This window comes from Humulus lupulus, chromosome 5, assembly GCF_963169125.1.
Source record: "Humulus lupulus chromosome 5, drHumLupu1.1, whole genome shotgun sequence".
Taxonomy (NCBI): Eukaryota; Viridiplantae; Streptophyta; class Magnoliopsida; order Rosales; family Cannabaceae; genus Humulus; species Humulus lupulus.
Window position 1 is genome coordinate 22,782,263 of NC_084797.1, and position 20,789 is coordinate 22,803,051.

Here is a 20,789-nt window from a genome sequence, read left to right on the forward strand (position 1 = left end):
AAGAATAATTCAGCAAAGAACTCCAAAAAGAGCATGCTTTCATTGTGGAGTTGACGGTCTTTGGAAAATGAATTGTCCTAAGTACCTGGCTGAACTGAAAGACAAAAAGAAGGATAAATTTGATTTACTTGTTTTAGAATCTTGTTTAGTGGAAGGTGATTTTTCATCTTGGATAGTTGATTCCGGAGCCACTAATCATGTTTGTTTTTCTTCGCAGATTCTTAGTACTTCAAGGAAGCTAGCTCATGGAGGGGTGACCAAGAGAGTTGGAAGTGGACAGGAGATCTTGGCAGCTGAAGTTGGAAAATCTCGCCTAGATTTTGATAATAATAAATTTATTGTGTTGGACAATGTTTATTTTATTCCCGAATTTACTAGAAATTTAATTTCCTTATCAAAAATGCATGAACAAGGTTTTCATGTTTCTTTTAATAATAATTCGATTGTTATTTCGAAATATGGTTTTTACATTTGTTCTGCAAAGTCTGAAGGTGGAATTTACAAGTTAGAGTCCAACGTTGAGCATGATTATAATTCTGAATTATTTAAACTACAAATCCTAGATCTATTAAAAGACAAAAGACAAACTCTGATAGTGAAACATATCTATGGCATTTGAGATTGGGACATATTGGTCTAGAGAATAAACAAACTAACAAATGATGGTCCTTTAAGAGAACTATCTATTGGAATCCTCCCATTCTGTGAATCCTGCCTAGAATGGAAAATGACCAAGAGACCTTTCTCTGCTAAAGGTTCAAGAGCCACAGAACAACTTCAACTTGTACATACGGACGTTTATGGTCCACTAAATGTCCAAGCTAGAGGAGGTTATGAATATTTCATCACTTTCATTGACGATTATTCATGATATGGTTACCTATACTTAATGCAAAGGAAATCCGAAACCTATGATGAAAAGCAATTAGGAAAATCACTAAAAGTACTTCGATGAGATAGAGGTGGAGAGTACTTAGATTATGAATTTTAGGACCATTTTCGTGAGCATGGAATTCAATCCCAACTCACTGCACCTAGAACGCCACAACAAAATGGTGTTTCAGAAAGATGGAACAAAACCTTATTGGATATGGTTAGATCGATGATTAGTTTTTCATCATTGCCTTTGACATTCTAGGGTTATGCAATAAAATGTGCTCTATACATACTCAATGTTGTTCCATCTAAGTCTATTAAAAAAACACCATTGGAATTATGGAATGGTACTAAACCTATTTTACACCATTTCCGTATATGGGTTTGTCCTGCACACATGCTTAAAGGAAGGACTGGGAAGTTGGAATCACGCACTGAAGTGTGCATGCTTGTATGATATTCCAAAGAAACTTAAGGTGGTATATTTTATAGTCCTAAAGATAAAAAAAAACGTTTGTATCTACGAATGCTAATTTTCTGGAGCATGACTATATAAATAACCACAAACCTCAAAGTAAAGTTGTACCTGAGGAAATGGTCTCAAATAAACAAAACCAATCACTAGCAATGGCAAGAGAAAAACAACCAGAGGATATCGCCAGTTCTAGTTAGAACAATAGAAAGCTTCATCGTAGTGAGAGGGTTGGTAAACAACCAATACGCTATGAACATGAAGTTCAGATGCTTGTGTCTGACACAAACAAAGATGATCCATTGACTTATAGAGATGCAATGGAAGATTATGACAAAGAAAAATGGCTAAACACCATGGACTTTGAAATGGAATCGATGTATTCCAATTCATTTTGGACTCTTGAAGATCCACCTAAGAATGTTAAACCTATAGGTTGCAAATGGATATTCAAGAAAAAGAGAGGAGAAGATGGGAAAGTAGAGACTTTCAAAGCAAGCCTAGTAGCAAAGGGCTACACACAAAAAGAATGAGTTGATTATGAAGAAACTTTTTCACCTGTGGCCATGCTCAAATCCATCCGTATACTCTTATCCATAGCTGCATGCATGGATTATGAGATTTGGCAAATGGACGTTAAAACAACTTTTCTGAATGGCTATCTTACAAAACCATTTACATGTCTCAACTAGAAGGGTTCGAAGTTAAAGGTCAAGAGCAAAAATTTTGCGAGCTTCTTAAGTCTATTTATGGACTTAAACAAGCTTCAAGATCTTGGAATCTTAGATTTGATGAAACAATCAAAACGTTTGGTTTTGAACAGAACATTGATGAACCTTGTGTTTACAAACAGATCAAAGATAAGATTGTGGTATTCCTCGTTCTTTACGTTGATGATATTCTACTCATTGGGAATGACATAGAAACATTATCAAAAAGTAAAGAAATGGTTAGCTGAGCAATTCCAAATGAAAGACTTGGGAGAAGCCAAATATGTTTTGGGAATTCAGATTTGTAGAGTTCGAAAGAACAAAATTTTGGCACTATCTCAAGCAACTTATATCGATAAAGTGCCAAAATGCTTTGGCATCCAAACTCCAAGAAGGGCACTATGCCTACCCGGCCAGGAGTTAAATTGTCTACAGAATAATGTCCACAAACACCTCAATAAGAGGAGGGCATGAGATAGTATCCATATGCCTCTATAGTAGGCAGTCTAATGTATGAAATGTTATGCACCAGACCTACTAGATTGAGTCGTTATCAATCCAATCCTAGATTGAGTCATTGGACAGTAGTAAAGAATGTTCTCAAGTATCTCAGACATACTAGAGATTACATGCTTGTGTATTCAGGTGGAGACCTAAACCGTTTACAAAGACTTTATCTATTAAATCTTTTCAGGGTTATGTAAGAAGCACGGGGTTAAGGGGAATGCCTCATTTGCTTTAGGGAAAGTGGGAGATTTTCGAGAATTGTGCCCTTAAAGAAATTATAGTAGACAATGGTTTTAATGAAATAAATGAATAAGTTGAATTATTGTACATATGTAGCTTATGTTCTATATTATTGTTAATAATATTAAGTAAATATCACAAAATTCCCAAGCTCATCTATGTGGTCTCAATCTCATATTGGTATGAGAGGGTCGAGATTGAGATAATGAACTTAAATAGTTCATAGTAACATAAAGTTATAGAATCTTTAGATTAATTACTGCTAGTACGGTCCACTAGTATTATGAATACATGTGACCTAGATCCAGGTTAATAGTGTAGTAGGACACTTTAGTGAAGGTACTTTGCATGCTGAGTATGTAGAGCTGGACCAGATGTGATTTAATAATACTTGTTTAATACCGTTTTGTAGTATTATAAAACATATCAACTGATGATCATGTACAAACTGATCTTAATCCTGAAGATACTATGAACTCCTATATGTATCACTTGATCCTTTTATTCATGCGTTACGGTTTGTCAGAATGTAATATCTGTTTCTCGGAAGGGTAGTCTTGTAATTTTGCTATTGAGGGTATCTTTGTCATTTGCATATTTATGAGCTTATATATGTATGGATTCTTATGGCAATAAAATTCATGGTATCTTATGTTTAAATATCTTGTGAATGATTGTAAAATTCTGGCATGTGCATAATGTCAAATAAATAAATAACGATTCAAGTTAAAGTTATTATTTATTTTATGAATATTTTTATTATTTTGAATATAATGATAATAATATGGTATGAGTTTTTTATTATTTTTTTATGAGTTATTATTATATTATTATTATTATTTAAATGGACTAAATAATAGTAATTATAAGCAATTATGAAATGACTATAATGTCCCTATTTTTGGGATTTGTTGAGGGATATTATGAGGACATTTTATAATAAACAATATCACAAATATCTGATTAAAATTCGTGATATAACCAGATATTATTTATTTTAATTGTTTAATTTTTTAAAATTAAAGTTAAAATCCCTAGTTTTGTGGGAATTGGTGGAAGAAGCATTCAAATATCAACCAAATTATCTTTTACTCGTTTATTTCTAGTTATAGCACGACCAAGAGAGTTTCTAAGTGAGATAAATCGTGGGAAGCAAGCAAAGGGAGAGAAAGAGTCGTTTCTCTCACAAAACCTAGAGAGAGAAAGGATAATTTCGGGTTTGGGATGCTTAGGGAAAATCTGGATTGTTTTGATAATTTTAGATGCATTCTTTATGAACATAAGGAAGGTTTTTGATGTGATAAAAGGACCTAGAAGTGTTGTTTTCGAAATCCACCATTTTTCACTATTAAAGTTAAGGTTCTTGGAGGATTTCGAATTTGAGAGTGTTTACAAAAATTATGGGTGCATGGAGGTGTGTATAAAAGCTTAGGGGTCTCCAAGGATTAATTTGGACGTAAAGAATCAGAGCTTAAAGGCTTAGAACGCAAAGTGCATTTTTGGCAGTACACCGGACTTGGAGAAGAAGACTTCTAAACAAGGGGTTACAGACATCTTTCTGGGTTGGGGTTTATTGTTTTGAAGTTCTGGACACAAGGGGATTATTTTCCAAGCAATAGAAGGGTTGGTATGCAGCAAAACTCAGCCCTAGAGTCGACGGTGCCGGAGAAGAAGACATCTCCGACGATAGCTCCGACGAACTCGATCCGGGTATTTCCAGAGTTTTTTTTTTAATTTTTTTTCTTGTTTTAGATTCTACATGATAATTTAGAGTGTTTGGCGAAGTTTGATATTTTTTTTTTATAAATCCTTGATTTATTATGAATTATTTAATTTTCTTAGGAAATAATTATGAAAAATACATAAACTGTTCAAAAATTTTTGAGATAATTTTAATATGATCTGTGATTGATACCAAACTGTTTTGTATGTTTATATTGAAGGTTTAAATGTTTTGGAATTTTTCTTGAATTTATTTGGTTATTTCTTAAATAAATTATAGAAAATACCTAGGCTAATATAAATGGCTCAGAATAATTATTGTAAGCTTATTTAATAGTTAGAAGCTATTCTGTGAAATTTGGGATAATTATTTACTATTTTATTATTCATCTTGAATTATTTGAATTAAAATGGGTTATCTACGTAGATAAATTATAGAAAATAACTTGGTGTTGCTAAAATTATTGTTTACTATTTGGGAACTATTCTTATGAAGTTGAAATGGTATCTTAGTATCTAGAACTAATTTAGAACTATAGTTAGGTTGATTTGTTATTTTTTTGGTTAATTATTTGGTATTTTATGCATGTAAAAAATGGTAATTTATGCATAAATAATAAGAATAACTTGTATGAGTTTTTAAGTTGTTTAAACATGTTTCGTAACCTGTATAAATGGCGAGGAAGCATGTTAGGTTCTGGTTTGGGGTAATTGTATTGAGTATCCAATTTTTTTGGGAATTATGTGTAATTAAAATGATAATTATTGAAAATAAATAATTATAAGGAAATACTTAGTTTATTTGACTTTATAGGCGTAAAAATAAACTTATAATCTAATTTAGTAAATTGTGGTCAATTATTTGATTATGATCTATTTGTTTTGTGTATAAAGATGATAAGAAATGTGATGATTAGTATTATAGATTGTAATTTTGTGGTGAAACCTTGATGTGTTTCATAATTGTGTGTTTGAGTGTATCATTGTATTGTTGGATGTTTAGGATCTAGTTCTCAGCAATGACACTTAGCGAGGGGTTCTAGGTAGAACAAAGAAATATCTTCTTTTTTTTTTTTTTTGCCATTGAGGTAAAAAGAGTGGACATCTGCGCACAGGATGTATGTTTAAGCATACAACATTGTGTTCTTTGTTTGCATTTATTTATGTTATGTACTGTGGTTGATTACTGTACACACTTAGTATTGTTAGCATGAGAATAGTGCTAGGGTTTTCGCTGCTTGTGTGAGCATAACACTTGCAGGTACACTAAGAGCTTATCATTGGTGGGTACAACTTGTGGTAAGTGAATGCCCTGTTGGATGCCAAGTGTGAGAATAACACGAGGCATGACATATTACATTTCATATCTGATCAACATGAGTATATGGTTGATTATCGTATGTGAGCATTATGTGCGGTATGAGACTTTGTTTGTTATGTGTGTGAGTACAGCATGCATTGTATCAATATTATATGAATTGTTATTGCTTAAGGTTTTGATTAAGCTATGTTGTGTTATCTGGTTAGGGGGGTTATGTCCTACATAGCTCTTCTTACTGGGCGTTAGCTCACGGGGACTCTATGTGCAGATAAAGGCAAAGCAACGCAATGAGTGAAGCGGGCTCGAGGCGTGGATCTTACATGTTAGCAGAGGTTTTACAACGCTTTAATGTTTTAAAGACTTAATGAACTTTTATCACTTTTGGACTATGATTTTTTATGTTAGATTAAGTTTTAAAACTTGAAATGTTTTATTTTAAAGAAACAGTGAGATCTCATGCCTTATTTATTTCAATAAAATAGTATTTTAAATGATTATTTTATTTATTGATTTAAATAGACTTTCCTAAGTGATGTCTCGGGAAAATGGGTCGTCACACATAATGATCAGGCTAAGAACTATTGTTTTGGGGACTCAATGATGTATATGGCTGGGGACATAACTTAACATATATGGAATATATACCTTCTTATAGATTGAATGATGATTCCCTATTAGGTTGACTTTTGGAATTGAAAATGTTATTGACATCAAATTCATAATCAGATTATGAATTAACCTTCACTAGTAAAGTCAATGGTATACTAGGAATCAAGATATAATTAAAGAGTGTAAAATAGTAATTTTATTCCCACTTAATTATGAATCATCAATAGAGGATTAATTTGTATGCAGTGATTATATGAATGGACATTTTATGGTTACAATAAAGTACTCAGTAAATATGTCTTTAATTCTCAAGAGTTTAGTCTCATATTTATAGTGGAATAATCATAAGATTAATAAATATGATTATTGAATCAAAGAGTGTTGGTTAATAATCTTTTATTTATTGGAGCTTGGAATTATTGGTCCATAGGTCCCCGAGGCGGCTCTATCAACACTAATAAATGTAAGAGTTGATACAAGGGTTAAACTGTGAATGAACTATTTGAGAGAATATTTATTCTTCGGGATAAATGTGCAATTATGTTAAAATTGAAGTTGCACAATTTATTATTGCATTTGTGCGATTTTTGAAATTGTATGGAAATAAAGTAAATTGATTTTAACCAATTATTTTATCTAAGTGTGAATAAATAAATATGGATAGTCAAAATTAGTTTTGACTATTATATTTATTTAATTAATAATAAAATGATAATGGAAATTCAAATTTTGAATTTTAAAATTTAAGTTGTTATCTTTTCCGAAAAAATATGATACTTTATTTTGATATCTAGTTATTAATTAATTAAAATAAAAACACATGAAAAAAAAATCAAAATCCCATTTTTCAGGGATATGCCACACTCATAGGGCTTGGACTGCTCAATGCGTGTGGCACATCTGATGTTATTAGATATTGATTTTTTTAATTTTATTTTTAATTAATGAATAATACATTTTAAAATGGGTTTTAAAATGGAATGTTAGATTTTTGTCTATTATAATCATTATTATTATTATTATAATAAAATATGATTGATTTTATTATTGTTATTATGGTAATAATGCCTATATATTCTATATGATAGAAAATAGAAAGAAGAAGTCTTGACAAGTTTTTCTACAGTGAAGAAAAACTATCATCTTTTTCACAAAAGCAAAAATCTTTTTCAGGGATGTGTTCTCTATGTGCCCACCCACATCTTGAGGTGTAGAGAACGTCTTAGAAGATCTAGGTGTGAATACTTTAACAAGGATAGGAAGATCGAAACATATACGAAAATATTCAAGGATTCTTGATAGGCTATAAGAGGTAAATCATTTCACATTATTTTTCATATTTATATTATATATTGATTAACATATTGCATATTAGAGGATCCTCATATAAAATTGTTTATATGAAATTTTTATTGTATACCTGCGTACTAGGAACCGTTCCTAACAACTAAACGATATAAGCTATGGTCATTAGATAAAAATGGTCCTAAAATTCTCATAAGTCAAGATGTTCATTTTGATGAATTGAATTTTCCTATACTAACCAAAAAAAAGAGAAATGAGTTTGTTGATGTAGGTTGTCAAGAAAAAACTAACAATACTGCAAGTTTTGAGTAGGACTCAAGCTCTGAAAATTTATATAATAGCCACAAAGAGTTAGAAACTCAGAAAGAATAACCCCAAGTTACGGTTGAAAGTGGAGAACCTCAAATGGAAGGATATCAACTTGTAAGAGATAAAGAAAAAAGAGTTATAAAGCCTCCAAATTAATATTTCGAAGCTAATATAACAACCTATGCACTAGGCAACCAAGTGTGTTTATGAAAATGAACCAGAAACTTTTGAGGAAGCCACATCATGGTCAGATGCAAAAGAGTTGATTTAAGCTATGAAAGCTAAAATGAGATCTCTTAAGGAGAACAACACTTGGGAGTTAATTCCAAAGCCTGAGAAGGGCAAGATTGTAGATTGTAATGTTAAAATATTATTGATTTGGTATATAAAATCAACTAATTGATTTAATATATTAAAGTCAATATTTAATTTATTGACAAAAATATTCTAATTAATGGTCTACATTGTTGGTTACCTGATTTTGTTGTTACCCGATTTTTCATATCCCAACTGATTGAGAAAATATCTCAATCTGTGGCAGAGACTCTGATGGTAGGTCTTACTCTATAAATACAGAGTACCGGTCCCCAAGCTCGCTGCTCATTCTGACTTTCAGTAACTCCATCTAAAAGAGTTAGTGAGAGCTTAGAAGCCCGTGTACTCGTTCTAATTTCTGTTTCTTCTTTTCTTTTGTAGATCTAAGGTTAGATCGAGATTATTAATTGCAATGACTGGAGGTATATAATATTCGATCCACTTTTGTAAATGTTCATTCTACATATTAATTCCGCCTACATGTATATAGGATTGTTCATATGCCTACATTTCATCTTATTCTAACATGTAAATGAGTTTATAAGCTAAAGGAGAGAGTCAACGATTTTGGAACCACAAAAGTATAAAGCAAGACCGGTGGTTAATTCAATTACAAATTCTTGTTTTTGGTGAGATTTTTGAACTCAACTTCTTGAAGTCTATAATTAAGTGTTATGTTGGTCACAACAATATTTTTAATATTTTAAGTGACTTATGCATTGTTTTTTTAAAATTTTTTCTTTAAGCTATACTATAAATTTATATATTTTTTATGTAAGGGTGTTGTTATTCATACACTTTTTTTTTTTCATGTTCTCCCATCTTTCTAATTAAACACTCCATAAATTTTAAAATTATATATAAATTTTTTTTACACCCTTAAATTTTCAATAAGTATAAAATTATCCCCCAAGAATAAATATTAAAAGAAGGCTTCTTTCTCTACCTCTATATTATTAATTATTAATTTTCTCATCTAATATGTAATATATATTCTCAACTAATTAATAGTAATACTGTAAAGAATAATAAAACTAATAACTTATAAAAATTGATTATAATTAAATAGATAACAACAATCCTACTTTACAACCCAAATATTAAAAATCATAACTAATCATACAAAAATTATATACATATATATTTTATTTACAAGTCAGTCGAAAAAATATCAAAGAAGACTATATATGTATCTAAAATTAAGATATATTACGACGATTATCATTTACTATCATATGTTTTTACAAAGTATATTTAAAGTATACAATAAAATATAAATATCACAGTTTTTACATTTATATTTTGCACGATTTTAATTTATTAAGTTGATATTTTTTTTGAATGTGTTATAATAGATGTGTTGAAAGCGTGTCTATTTAAATAAATTTTATGATTTTAAATTATATTTGAAATTTATATCAATTTACATAGTGTTATATTTAAAACTTTTATTGTATTTGCAATGTCCTACTTTCTCACTGTTCCAAGATATCTGCAAGCAGCCAAAACGAATATACAATTAAAATATTGATAAGCTTTAAAATAGCAATAGTCATAGAAATAAAATAGCATAACCCACATGAAGATAGCACTTTGCTGCTGTTAGTGAGGAGTGGTGGTGCCTCGTATAGCTGGTGGTGGTGGTGGCTAACAAGAAAGAAAGAACTACTAGCGTGGTGGTGGTATCCTGAGAGTTGAGTGAGGAGGACAGAAAGAGAAAGCGTCTGAAAGGGTGAGGAAGAGAGTGGCCGCCAAGTTTTAGGGTTAGAGAATATGAGAGAGATATTTAGTTTTTATCTTTGGGGTTATAAGTGTATTAATATATATATATCTCTTATATATAATAAGTGTGTAGATAACATAAATTCTTGATTTTAACTATTTTTTATTTTTTTAATGTTAATTTTAACGGAATATTTTTATATATAACAGAATATTTTTATATTTAATGGAAGTTTGTAAATATCAATTAAACTTAAATAAAATAAATTAAATTATCTCAAAAATTAAAATATGATATTTTTGAGATATTTTACAGTGATAATTATTTAAAAATAATAAATGATTGAACAAATTAAAATATGAAATATTTTTAAATGATAATTATTTAAAAATAATAAAATCTTACATTTTATAATTTAAATAAAATCTAATTAAACTTAAACCCACTTATTAGAATAATATCATATTAAACATATAATATAAGCAACAATTGTATTTTAAAAAAAAAAACTAGCAAAAAACTTAAATTTAAAATTCACGTGTAATATTTAATATTACATTAAACATATAATATATAATCTTTTGTTGTTACTTCCAAATTTAAAAACTAAAATAAGTATAAACTTAAATAAAAATAAATAAATTATTTAATTAAAATAGGATATTTATTTAAAATTTATATGATATTAATAAAAATAATTAATAAATTTTATAAATAAAATTAAAAAATTTGTATTGTATATTAGTATATATATATTTGTATTTAAGGGGTTCGGTCATGAGTTGGGTTATAAATTACAAGGCTCGTTACCGAACCGATTTGTTCGGCCCATGAAGCTCAGTCACTGAATGAGTTTCGACCCAGTAAGGGTCGGCCTGTTTCGGCCCATTTTTGATGTGGGTTGGGTTGGGTAGTCCGCCTAGTGGCATTTCTGTGCAGCCCTATTTAAAAGTAATTAATTGATTGGAAAGGTATATGAAAGAGAGAAAATTTTGTGCCAATAGAAATGTACTTTATCTAAACATTGTTTAATCGCTTTTTTTTTTTAAAGAAAATAAAAAAAAATTGTGAACGGCAGTTTTGAGAAAATTACTAATTTGCACGTAAAATCAAAATTATAGACAACTGTACCTGCGCCAGCTACCCATTTCGGTTCTCCTTCCACTAGCCTCCACCTGCGCCACCCACCCACGGCTGACTCCACCTGAACTGAGCCACCAACCCACGGCCAACTCTACGTGAGCCACTCACCTACGGCTGAGAAAACAGTCCCTCCCATTTATATTTGGTACTCTATCCTATTCCTTTCATTAAACATTATTATCATTCCTAATATTGTTTTTAGAATGTTTAGCAATATTTGGACTGAATACTGTGTACTTGTTTTAGTTTTGTATTTGAATGTTGAATCTGACAATGTAGTTTTGGTCTGTATATTATATATATATTGATATTGGTTATGTAGTTTAGGTGTTTGATTAAATGTTTTAAAGAAAAATATGATAGTATTATTATTGTTTCGGTCAAGTGTGTATATTGGACTGTATATATTGTATATGTTCTGGTATTGATTATTTAGTTAAGATGTTTGGTTAAATGTTTTAAAGAAAAAAAATGATAGTATTGTTATTGTTTCGGCAATGGGTGTATAAGTTTATGTATTGGGTGGAATGAGGAGGAAAAAACGATGTTAGTTCATTATGATATTTGAAAAGATTATCCTGATGAGTGGTTAAAAAGAGTTATGTTCCTGTCAGGAATGAATTTATTTCAGCCCCTTTGGCTGTTTTTTTAATTGCAGAGATCGTCGTTGTAAGCTTATAGTATTAATTCTTCAACTTAATTCGAGAGATGAGTCACCTGTGGTTTGCCTTTAACCTGTTTGATAAATTGTCTGAGACGGGAGCTGTTCACATTGGTATCTTATTATATATTAATATTGGATTGGAGTTGTTCGATGTTAATGTTAGTTGGACTAAAAGCAAATTGATTTTGTGTTTAACCATGTAGATGTCTCAATTCTCAAGTATTCTATAGTTGGAAGTTGAAAAACCCAATCTTGAAGAGCTACTAGAGAAGGGTTTTACTGTTCAGGTATGAATTGTTGTGAGAACTTGTCCTATTATGCATGCTTTCATACTTATATTTCATCTGTAATTTTTAATCTCAGAGCATTTCAATGCCTTTGAACCTTCTATACATGAAAAAGTTTTGTGAAATATTTAACATTAGTTGTTTGGCTGGTATTCCAGGATTAAACTTGAATTGAATGTGTGATTAAATTGTATTTCAAGTTTACGAAACAAGGTTTTATCTGTGGAAGAACAATGAAGGAACCTCTAAGTTTTAGACTTTTGGGCTTAGGAATTTACAACTACAAGGCTTAGGATGTTTACTAATTTTGTCAAGTGCAGGTAATCAGATTAAAATAACTTTTTACCTCTAACACGGAGATGCTTCACAATTGAGCTAGGAAACATGAAAGTAAATGAACTTAATAAACATAGTCATGACTCTCTCACTGCCCTCAGGTAAGATTCAATAGAATGTATTGGATTTTTCAAATGGAGAATGAAGAATAGTGATATATATTATAATCGTGAATGATAGTGACAAAAGTAAATAATACTAACTTGAAGGGCCTAGTATCCTCTCTGTTCTCAAAACATATTATTGTCTATTTTTTTCAGCTGTATGGTACAAAGCATGTAAGAATATTCATAAAGAAACTAGAATGATTTATTATTATTATTATTTTTGGGTAAAATGGTAGAATCAGTATGCAATTGACACAATTAGAATCATTATAATTTAAGTTCCAAGAAGTATCTAATACAATGAAACCATTCATATAAATTTGTTTATGAACAAAGTGATGAAATACCCCAAGAGCTTGTGTCTCATGAGCAAACAAATGCATTTGTAAACTTCGTTCAACATCATCATCACATTCGAGATTGTGCACTTTATTCTCAACTCTAATCGGATCTTATCGAACATTTATGGGAAATATATAGTCCATCTTAAGTGCTTGTATTTTATATTTCACTATATATGTTTAGGCTAGTGTTATATTCTTATTTTGAACAAGATGTTATCTTAATATACTTTGAGAATTTTAGTAGTAATCATCAGTTGGGAGTGCTCTGGAAAAATATTTGGATCTGTAAAACTATGACGAACACCTTTCAATTTTTGCCTGTCCTATATTATGGATTTATCAGACCATTTTTTGCCTGCCCTATATTGTATATTTTTGTGCAACTCGATAGATCTCTTCTAAATGGTCTTTTATGTTTTTACACAGATCCAACAGCTCTCAAAGGATTTACGGGTGGTGGCCTCTTCCTCTTTTTTTTTTTCCTTCTTTTTGGTGGCAGTGATGAATGCGCACCAATGATGGGCTTGGCTGTGCTAGGGCGAAGTGGACGAGTGGCGGGTGCAAGCGGACGTGGTCGACAATGACACAGACCAGTTCATGAAACTGGTTGTTCGTTTTTATCACTCTCTTAAAAATGTCAAAGAGACGAGGGTTTGGGCTATTGGAAGACTCGGGCTTGTGCATGATAGCCCATTTATGGCTGATGACTTGTTTGGAAGAGTTTTGGATGAATACCCAGATATCAAAACACTCAAGAAACTCCATTCAAAGATCTTTTTTGACCAACATCTTCATCAGAACCCATCACTAGGTATTAAGCTTATGAGGGCTTATGCAGCCTGTGGGGAAATAAGGATTACCCGCCACATATTTGATGAAATTCCTGTGAAGAATGTCATCTTCTTTAATGTCATGATCAGAAGCTATGTAAACAACTATCTATATGAGGATGGTCTTCTTGTTTTTAAAACAATGTCCAGTTACGGATTCCGACCGGATAATTACACATATCCTTGTGTCTTAAAGGCATGTTCAGCATCTCATAGTTTGTGGGTTGGTTTGCAAATCCATGCTGCTGTTGTGAAAATTGGACTTGATTTAAATTTGTTCATTGGGAATGGTCTAGTTTCCATGTATGGGAAATGTGATAATTTATTGGAGGCACGACAAGTTCTTGATGAGATGCCACGAAGAGATGTTGTTTCTTGGAACTCGATGGTTGCAGGGTATGCTCAGAATGCACAGTTTGATGATGCGTTGGAAATTTGTAGGGAAATGGAGTCACTGAGGCAAAGACCTGATGTTGGAACAATGGCTAGTCTATTGCCGGCCATAACTAACACATCTTCTTACAATGTCTCATACATTAAAAAGATGTTTGATAACTTGGTTAAGAAAAGTTTGGTTTCGTGGAATGTGATGATAACAGTTTTTGTAAGTAATTCAATGCCCGGTGAGGCAGTTGATCTATTTTTACAGATGGAGGCGTGTGAATTAGAGCCTGATGCAGTCACAATTGCCAGTATTCTTCCCGCTTGTGGGGATCTTTCAGCCCTGTTGCTGGGGAGGCGTCTTCATCGATATGTTGATATGAAGAAATTTCGGCCAAATTTACTATTGGAGAATGCTTTATTAGACATGTATGCTAAGTGTGGCTGTTTAGAAGAAGCAAGTGAAGTATTTAACAGTATGAAGTTTCAGGATGTTGTATCATGGACTTCACTGATTTCAGCATATGGTAGAAATGGACAAGGCCGTGAAGCTGTGGCGCTCTTTGCTAAAATGCAAGACTTGGGTATGAGTCCAGATTCCGTTGCCTTTGTATCAGTTTTATCAGCTTGCAGCCATGCTGGATTGCTAGAGGAGGGGAGATACTACTTTAAGTTGATGATTGACAAGTATCAAATAGTTCCAAGGCTAGAACACTATTCATGCATGGTTGATTTATTAGGACGAGCTGGGAGAGTTCATGAGGCGTATAATTTTGTCAAAGAAATGCCAACAGAGCCTAACGAAAGAGTTTGGGGGGCTTTGCTGAGTGCTTGCAGAGTGTACTCCAACATGGAAGTTGGACTTGTTGCTGCTGATAAACTATTTCAAATGGCTCCACAGCAAGCTGGTTACTACGTTTTGTTATCCAACATTTATGCAAAAGCTGAAAGGTGGCAAGAGGTGACTAGAGTTAGATCAATTATGAAAAGCAGAGGGATCAAGAAAACTCCTGGGGTCAGTAATGTTGAACTTAATGAGAAGATTTATACTTTTCTTGCTGGTGATAGATCACATCCAAAATCTAAGGAGTTATATGAAGGGTTAGATGTATTGGTTGGAAAAATGAAAGAGATGGGTTATGTTCCTGAGACGGATTCTGCTCTTCATGATGTAGAGGAGGAAGACAAGGAGTGTCATCTTGCAGTTCATAGTGAAAAGCTGGCTATTGTTTTTGCAATTCTGAATTCAGAACCTGGTACAACAATCAGAATTACGAAGAATCTTCGCGTTTGTGGGGATTGTCATACTGCAGCGAAACTGATATCCAAAATAGTTGAACGTGAAATTGTTGTAAGAGATGCACATCGTTTCCACCATTTTACAAATGGTATTTGCTCTTGTGGAGATTATTGGTAAACTTCTTCATATATAGTATTTTCAATTGGAGTACGTTGCTTCGTTGGGAACTTGAACATATTTCCCTCACACTATTTAGCTGACATGTGAATTATTTATTTATTTTGTGAAAAAAAAGAAGAGAAAGAAATGAGAAATAGTTGGGAACATTGAAACACATGGCATGTCTACCTAAGGTGAATGAAAATTGTGTGTGAAAATGATTTCCTTTCATATGTTTATTTAAATGAAAAATGGGAAATTTGGTAGGTTAAGGAGAAAAAGAATTAGAATACTTCTCCATAAAATCACTTAAGGAATACCATTAAGGGTAATGATTTTTTATTTTTAAAAAATTAAAAATCAAAAGACAATTTTATCATTTAAAATTATTTCTCAATAAAGTACTACTTTACATTATTATTTTTTGAGCAAATATAATTTTTCTTTTAGTCTATTCCAACGAACATTTATATATGACAAAAATCCTTTTTGAATTATGACAGTTATTGAAAAAGTGTACTTTTTGTTGCATTCCATTTATTTTTTAAATAGTTTACTAATGTAACATTGATGTGGCACAATTTGAGAGTTTAGGTAGAAAATATATGCATAAATAATTGTCTAATAATAAATTTTGGGAATATGCATGTGCATTCTTAGAGTTAATATTTGTATGTTTAGCGACAATAAACTTAATTTCGGTTAATTTTAATTAATTAAATAAACCCTTGTACTACAATTATGCCTGCGCCACATCAGTAAATTGTTTAAAAAATTAACAGAATGCAATAGAATATGAACATTTGTAATAGTTGCTATAGGGTCAAGACTATTCCCAAATATTATAGTTGTATGTGCATTCAAGGTATTCCCAAATATTATAGGGGTTTTTTTTTTTATCATAAATATACATTTTTGGTGTTTTTTTTACTTTTTTATGGTGCCTAATTTATTTGAAAAAAAAAATACTAGCTTAAGTTTTCAAAAATACGATTTTCAAAGTTTTTTATTTACAAAAATACGGTGTCAAAAATCAACTAAAAAATAACAATTGGACAACAACTAGACATCAACCTGTTGCATACTAACACATTAAAAAACAACTAAGAAACAATAATTTGACAAAAACTAGAAGTCAACCCATTGCATACTAACACATTTAAAAAAAATTCAAAATATATATGAAACAACACAACAATAAAACAACTATACATAAACTTAAACAACTAAAAAACAATATGAAAACAACTATACATAAACCTAAACTAAAAAACAACACAAAAACCTAAAAAACAACACAAAAGACGAATAACATGCAAAACCGTAAAAATGTAAAAATTGCCTTATAGTTGTCAAATTGAAAAAAAAAACTTGTCAGTCCATACAAATGCAATTTTTTGGGGATCTTTACAATAATATACACATAATATAAAATAATTACAAAAATCACCTACAAAATTTAATTTACAAAAATACCTTGCCACATCATAAAAAAATACAGGATTTTAAAAGTAATATACCTAAATTTGAAACATTCCCGAAATCCTATTTTTCTGGGTTTTAAAAAGTAATATTTTGGTTACTTAAAATGTTAATAAGTTACCAATTGGTTACTTTTTCATAAAAAAATTATTTTTAGAGCATATTACTTTATATACATTTTGGTTTTCTCAAAAACTTATTTGTTGAAACTTTTTTATCTTAAGATAATGATTAGTCATTTTTAGGTCATATTGTGTCTTATTATTATTAAGATACTTTTACGTTTCACTAAAAAAAAGATACTTTTATGTTGCTAATTAGTCATAGTTTAGAAACTAATAAGTTATAATAAAGTATAACAAATTACTATATAACTTATTATTCAAAGTTACTTTTAGTATACTATACAATTTCTTTTTAATGAAAAGTTTTAATTCACTTTTTAGTCACTAATGTAATTTACATGAGAGTAATATTGCTTCTTTTATTAGTCAAACAAAAAAGAAACTTAAAAGTTACTTTCGAATTATAATAATAAATACACATTTCGGTCTTTTATTATTAATTTTTGTTTGATTAAATTAAAAAACAACTACATAGTTACTTTTTAAATACAACACATAAATTACTTATTACAATTATTAAGAAATATTTACGTTTTTTTTACAATTTGTTTAAGTTTACAGTTAAGTTATTTTTTGGTTAATAGAATATGAAAAAGAAACTAAAATGTTATTTTTAATTCTGGTAATCTTCTTCGCGACGGTGAAAATACATATGCTTCCTATATATCAAAATGATTACATTGAAGAGTAGGCCACAATGGTACCACTCTTGAGCCCAATCGACTAGCGGTGTGGTCGTAAAAGAATTTTGAAGTTAGAGAGAAGAGAGATAAATAAAGAAACTTTGAAAAAAATGGGCACCTTATATGAAGAGAGAGAAAGAAATGGTTTACCAGAATTAAAGATTGTCCATGTTATATGGGCAAATAAGGTATTAAAAAATGAGTTATTTGCTAAAATGACCTATTTTTTAAAGTTATTTTGCACTCTGACATAGTTTTAATAATTCTTTGCAAAATGACCTTTTATAATTTAGATAGCTAGTCGAAAATTTAGATAGGTGGTCAAAAAATTCAAACAGTCGGTCGAAAATTTTAGACGGCTGGTCAAAAAATTTAGACAACTAGTCAAATTTTAGACAGATGTTATTTTGCAAAGAATTATCAAAAGTAGGTCAGAATGCAAAATTACTTAAAAAAAGGTCATTTTCATCAATTTTTCTTAAAAAATTGGTATAATTGTAAATATAATTATTGATGTTATTCTTGTAAATATTTTAATAAAAATGTTATAGGGTGTAAACGTGTTATTTTTAGCAAAATTAAGTATATTATGTAAAATTCCCATGATTTATTCGGATTTCAAAATAAAATAAACCCATCAAAGAGAATAATGCTAATTCTGATTCTCACTGAAAGTCAAGTAAATAGTTTATTCTGAATCCAATTCATCCTATTGAATATGAATTCAATTACTAGTAATTCTGATGGCAAATTATTCCAATTTCACCATAAATGTCCTTTCTAAAATTTACATATTTTCATCTAGTTAAATTGAGGAACATTGATCATCGAACACCTGTAGCAATTTTTTCCACTTGGTCAAATACACTGTTTTGAAGCTCTTGAAAGTTCTCTTTTTTTCATCACATTTCAAATATTTGGCAAGAACCGACATCATAACTCGTCGTGATGCTCATTTTGAAGAAAAAACTAGGCAGCCAGATAATTAATACAGGCGGGTTCTGTGATATTATAAGTTTGAAATTTATGACAGTAATTTGAAAATCATACGCCATTGAATATACTCACAAACTTCCAATTGTACTAACCAAAGCTACCCTATTGTCTATTTTCCACGCATATAATATCTAGATTGTTTCATTATTTTTTGACCATGACTATTTTATTATCTATTCTTGCTATAGGACCTGAATGGCTTAATTGATCGACAATTAAGGTCCTTACTAGCAAGTTAGGTCAAGATCCAAATTGGCATATTATATATCCATGGCATTGCGAACAAATTAATAACGATTTGACCCAGCGTAGCAGCCTGTAAAAAGTGTAATTTTTCTTGTTTTCTACCAATAGAAAACAACCAAGTCTTACTTCCTACAACTTCCAATACACGGCACTAATCTTAATTTTCCTCACTGAAACCAATTTTGTCTATACGTAACACCCTCGGCTATAAAAGCTTAGCCTCACCATCCTTCTTCGATATCATATTAACCAAGAAAAAGTTTATACTTGTTTATCAACACTAAACTCATTATGGCATACCAAAATCAATCTTCCTCATTCCTACTGCTACTTGTTCTTATGGCCATTTCCATACTCAAGTTATCAAACGCAGCTGGGATAGCCATTTACTGGGGCCAAAACGGCAATGAAGGCACCTTAGCCGATACCTGCGCGTCTGGAAACTATCAGTTCGTAAACATAGCTTTTCTCACTACTTTCGGCAATGGCCAAACCCCTGTCCTCAACCTCGCCGGTCATTGTAACCCCGCTGCCAACGAATGCACCGGCCTAAGCTCCGAAATCAAAGCTTGCCAAGGCCAAGGCATCAAAGTCCTCATCTCCATAGGTGGTGCCACAGGTAGCTACTCTCTTTCCTCGGCTGATGATGCCAAACAAGTCTCGGATTATCTTTGGAACAACTTCCTTGGCGGTCAGTCGAGCTCTAGGCCACTTGGCGATGCGGTTCTAGACGGTGTCGACTTTGATATCGAAGCTGGCTCAGGCCAGTTCTGGGACGAGTTGGCCAGGTCCCTCAATGGACATAGCCAAGAGAGAAAGGTTTTCTTGGCTGCAGCCCCACAGTGTCCTTTCCCGGACCAACATCTAGATGGGGCCATTCAAACTGGACTGTTTGACTATGTTTGGGTTCAGTTTTATAACAACCCTGGGTGCCATTATGCTGGCAATGCCAATAATCTTCTAAGTGCTTGGAACCAATGGACTTCGAGTCAAGCTAAGCAAGTGTTCTTGGGGCTTCCGGCGGCTCAGGCTGCAGCTCCGAGTGGCGGGTTTATTCCGGCTGATGTTTTGATTTCTCAGGTTCTTCCGAGCATTAAGACGTCTCCTAAGTATGGAGGAGTTATGCTGTGGAGCAAACAATTTGATAATGGTTATAGTGCAGCCATAAAGAGTAGTCTATAAGTCTAAGAAGTATGTTGCTCGAGTACTTTTATATATTGAATAATGAAGTCACATAGACAATAAAGTGACAAATATATTTATATCATTAGTGATATATATCAAATTAATTAATAAAAGTATAGTATATCGATCTTATTGGAAAGTTAATTTCTTGTAACCTAGCTCTTTCTGAGTGGATGCTTAATAATATTCATTTTCAAGTTGATTTACTGTGATTAAACTTATTAATCCACGAAAATGAGAACAAAATAAACAAATAAAAAAAACGAAACACGTGAAGTTTATTTGTGATTCACTCTTAATCAATCTATCACTCTTCTGAAATTGTATATTAGGAAATGAAGTAACCTAGGGGATTTGTAAAGATCACAGACCCAGCTCTTAAAAATTGAGTTTGATAATTATTGGAAAATGCGGCCCTTTAAATTAGAGATTTATAATAAACATGGAAGAATTGGTTTCTCAAGCTCGATCC

The 20,789-nt window shown here is 31.3% G+C and overlaps 2 protein-coding genes across 3 annotated transcripts; both read left to right on the forward strand.

Annotated features, from left to right (window-relative positions):
• Positions 1-11,090: 11,090 nt before the first annotated feature.
• On the forward strand, positions 11,091-15,775 carry LOC133834621 (putative pentatricopeptide repeat-containing protein At3g49142). 2 transcript variants are annotated; one of them, XM_062264289.1, is made up of 4 exons: positions 11,091-11,397; positions 12,120-12,203; positions 12,524-12,640; positions 13,417-15,775. In XM_062264289.1, the coding sequence occupies exon 4, from the start codon at positions 13,588-13,590 to the stop codon at positions 15,616-15,618; it is 2,031 nt and encodes a 676-aa protein (XP_062120273.1). In that variant the 5' UTR covers positions 11,091-11,397; positions 12,120-12,203; positions 12,524-12,640; positions 13,417-13,587; the 3' UTR covers positions 15,619-15,775. The 2 variants fall into 2 exon arrangements, with proteins under 2 accessions (XP_062120273.1, XP_062120272.1); XM_062264288.1 differs by lacking the exon at positions 12,524-12,640.
• Positions 15,776-19,360: 3,585 nt separating this feature from the next.
• LOC133834622 (acidic endochitinase-like) lies at positions 19,361-20,519 on the forward strand. Its single transcript, XM_062264290.1, has one exon. It carries the CDS (start codon positions 19,424-19,426, stop codon positions 20,312-20,314), a length of 891 nt encoding a protein of 296 aa, XP_062120274.1. The 5' UTR covers positions 19,361-19,423; the 3' UTR covers positions 20,315-20,519.
• Positions 20,520-20,789: the final 270 nt, after the last annotated feature.

Excerpts from the sequence above, each read along its gene's own strand:
- LOC133834621 (XM_062264289.1), top strand. The coding sequence starts at position 13,588 with ATGAAACTGGTTGTTCGTTTTTATCACTCTCTTAAAAATGTCAAAGAG.
- LOC133834622 (XM_062264290.1), top strand. The coding sequence starts at position 19,424 with ATGGCATACCAAAATCAATCTTCCTCATTCCTACTGCTACTTGTTCTT.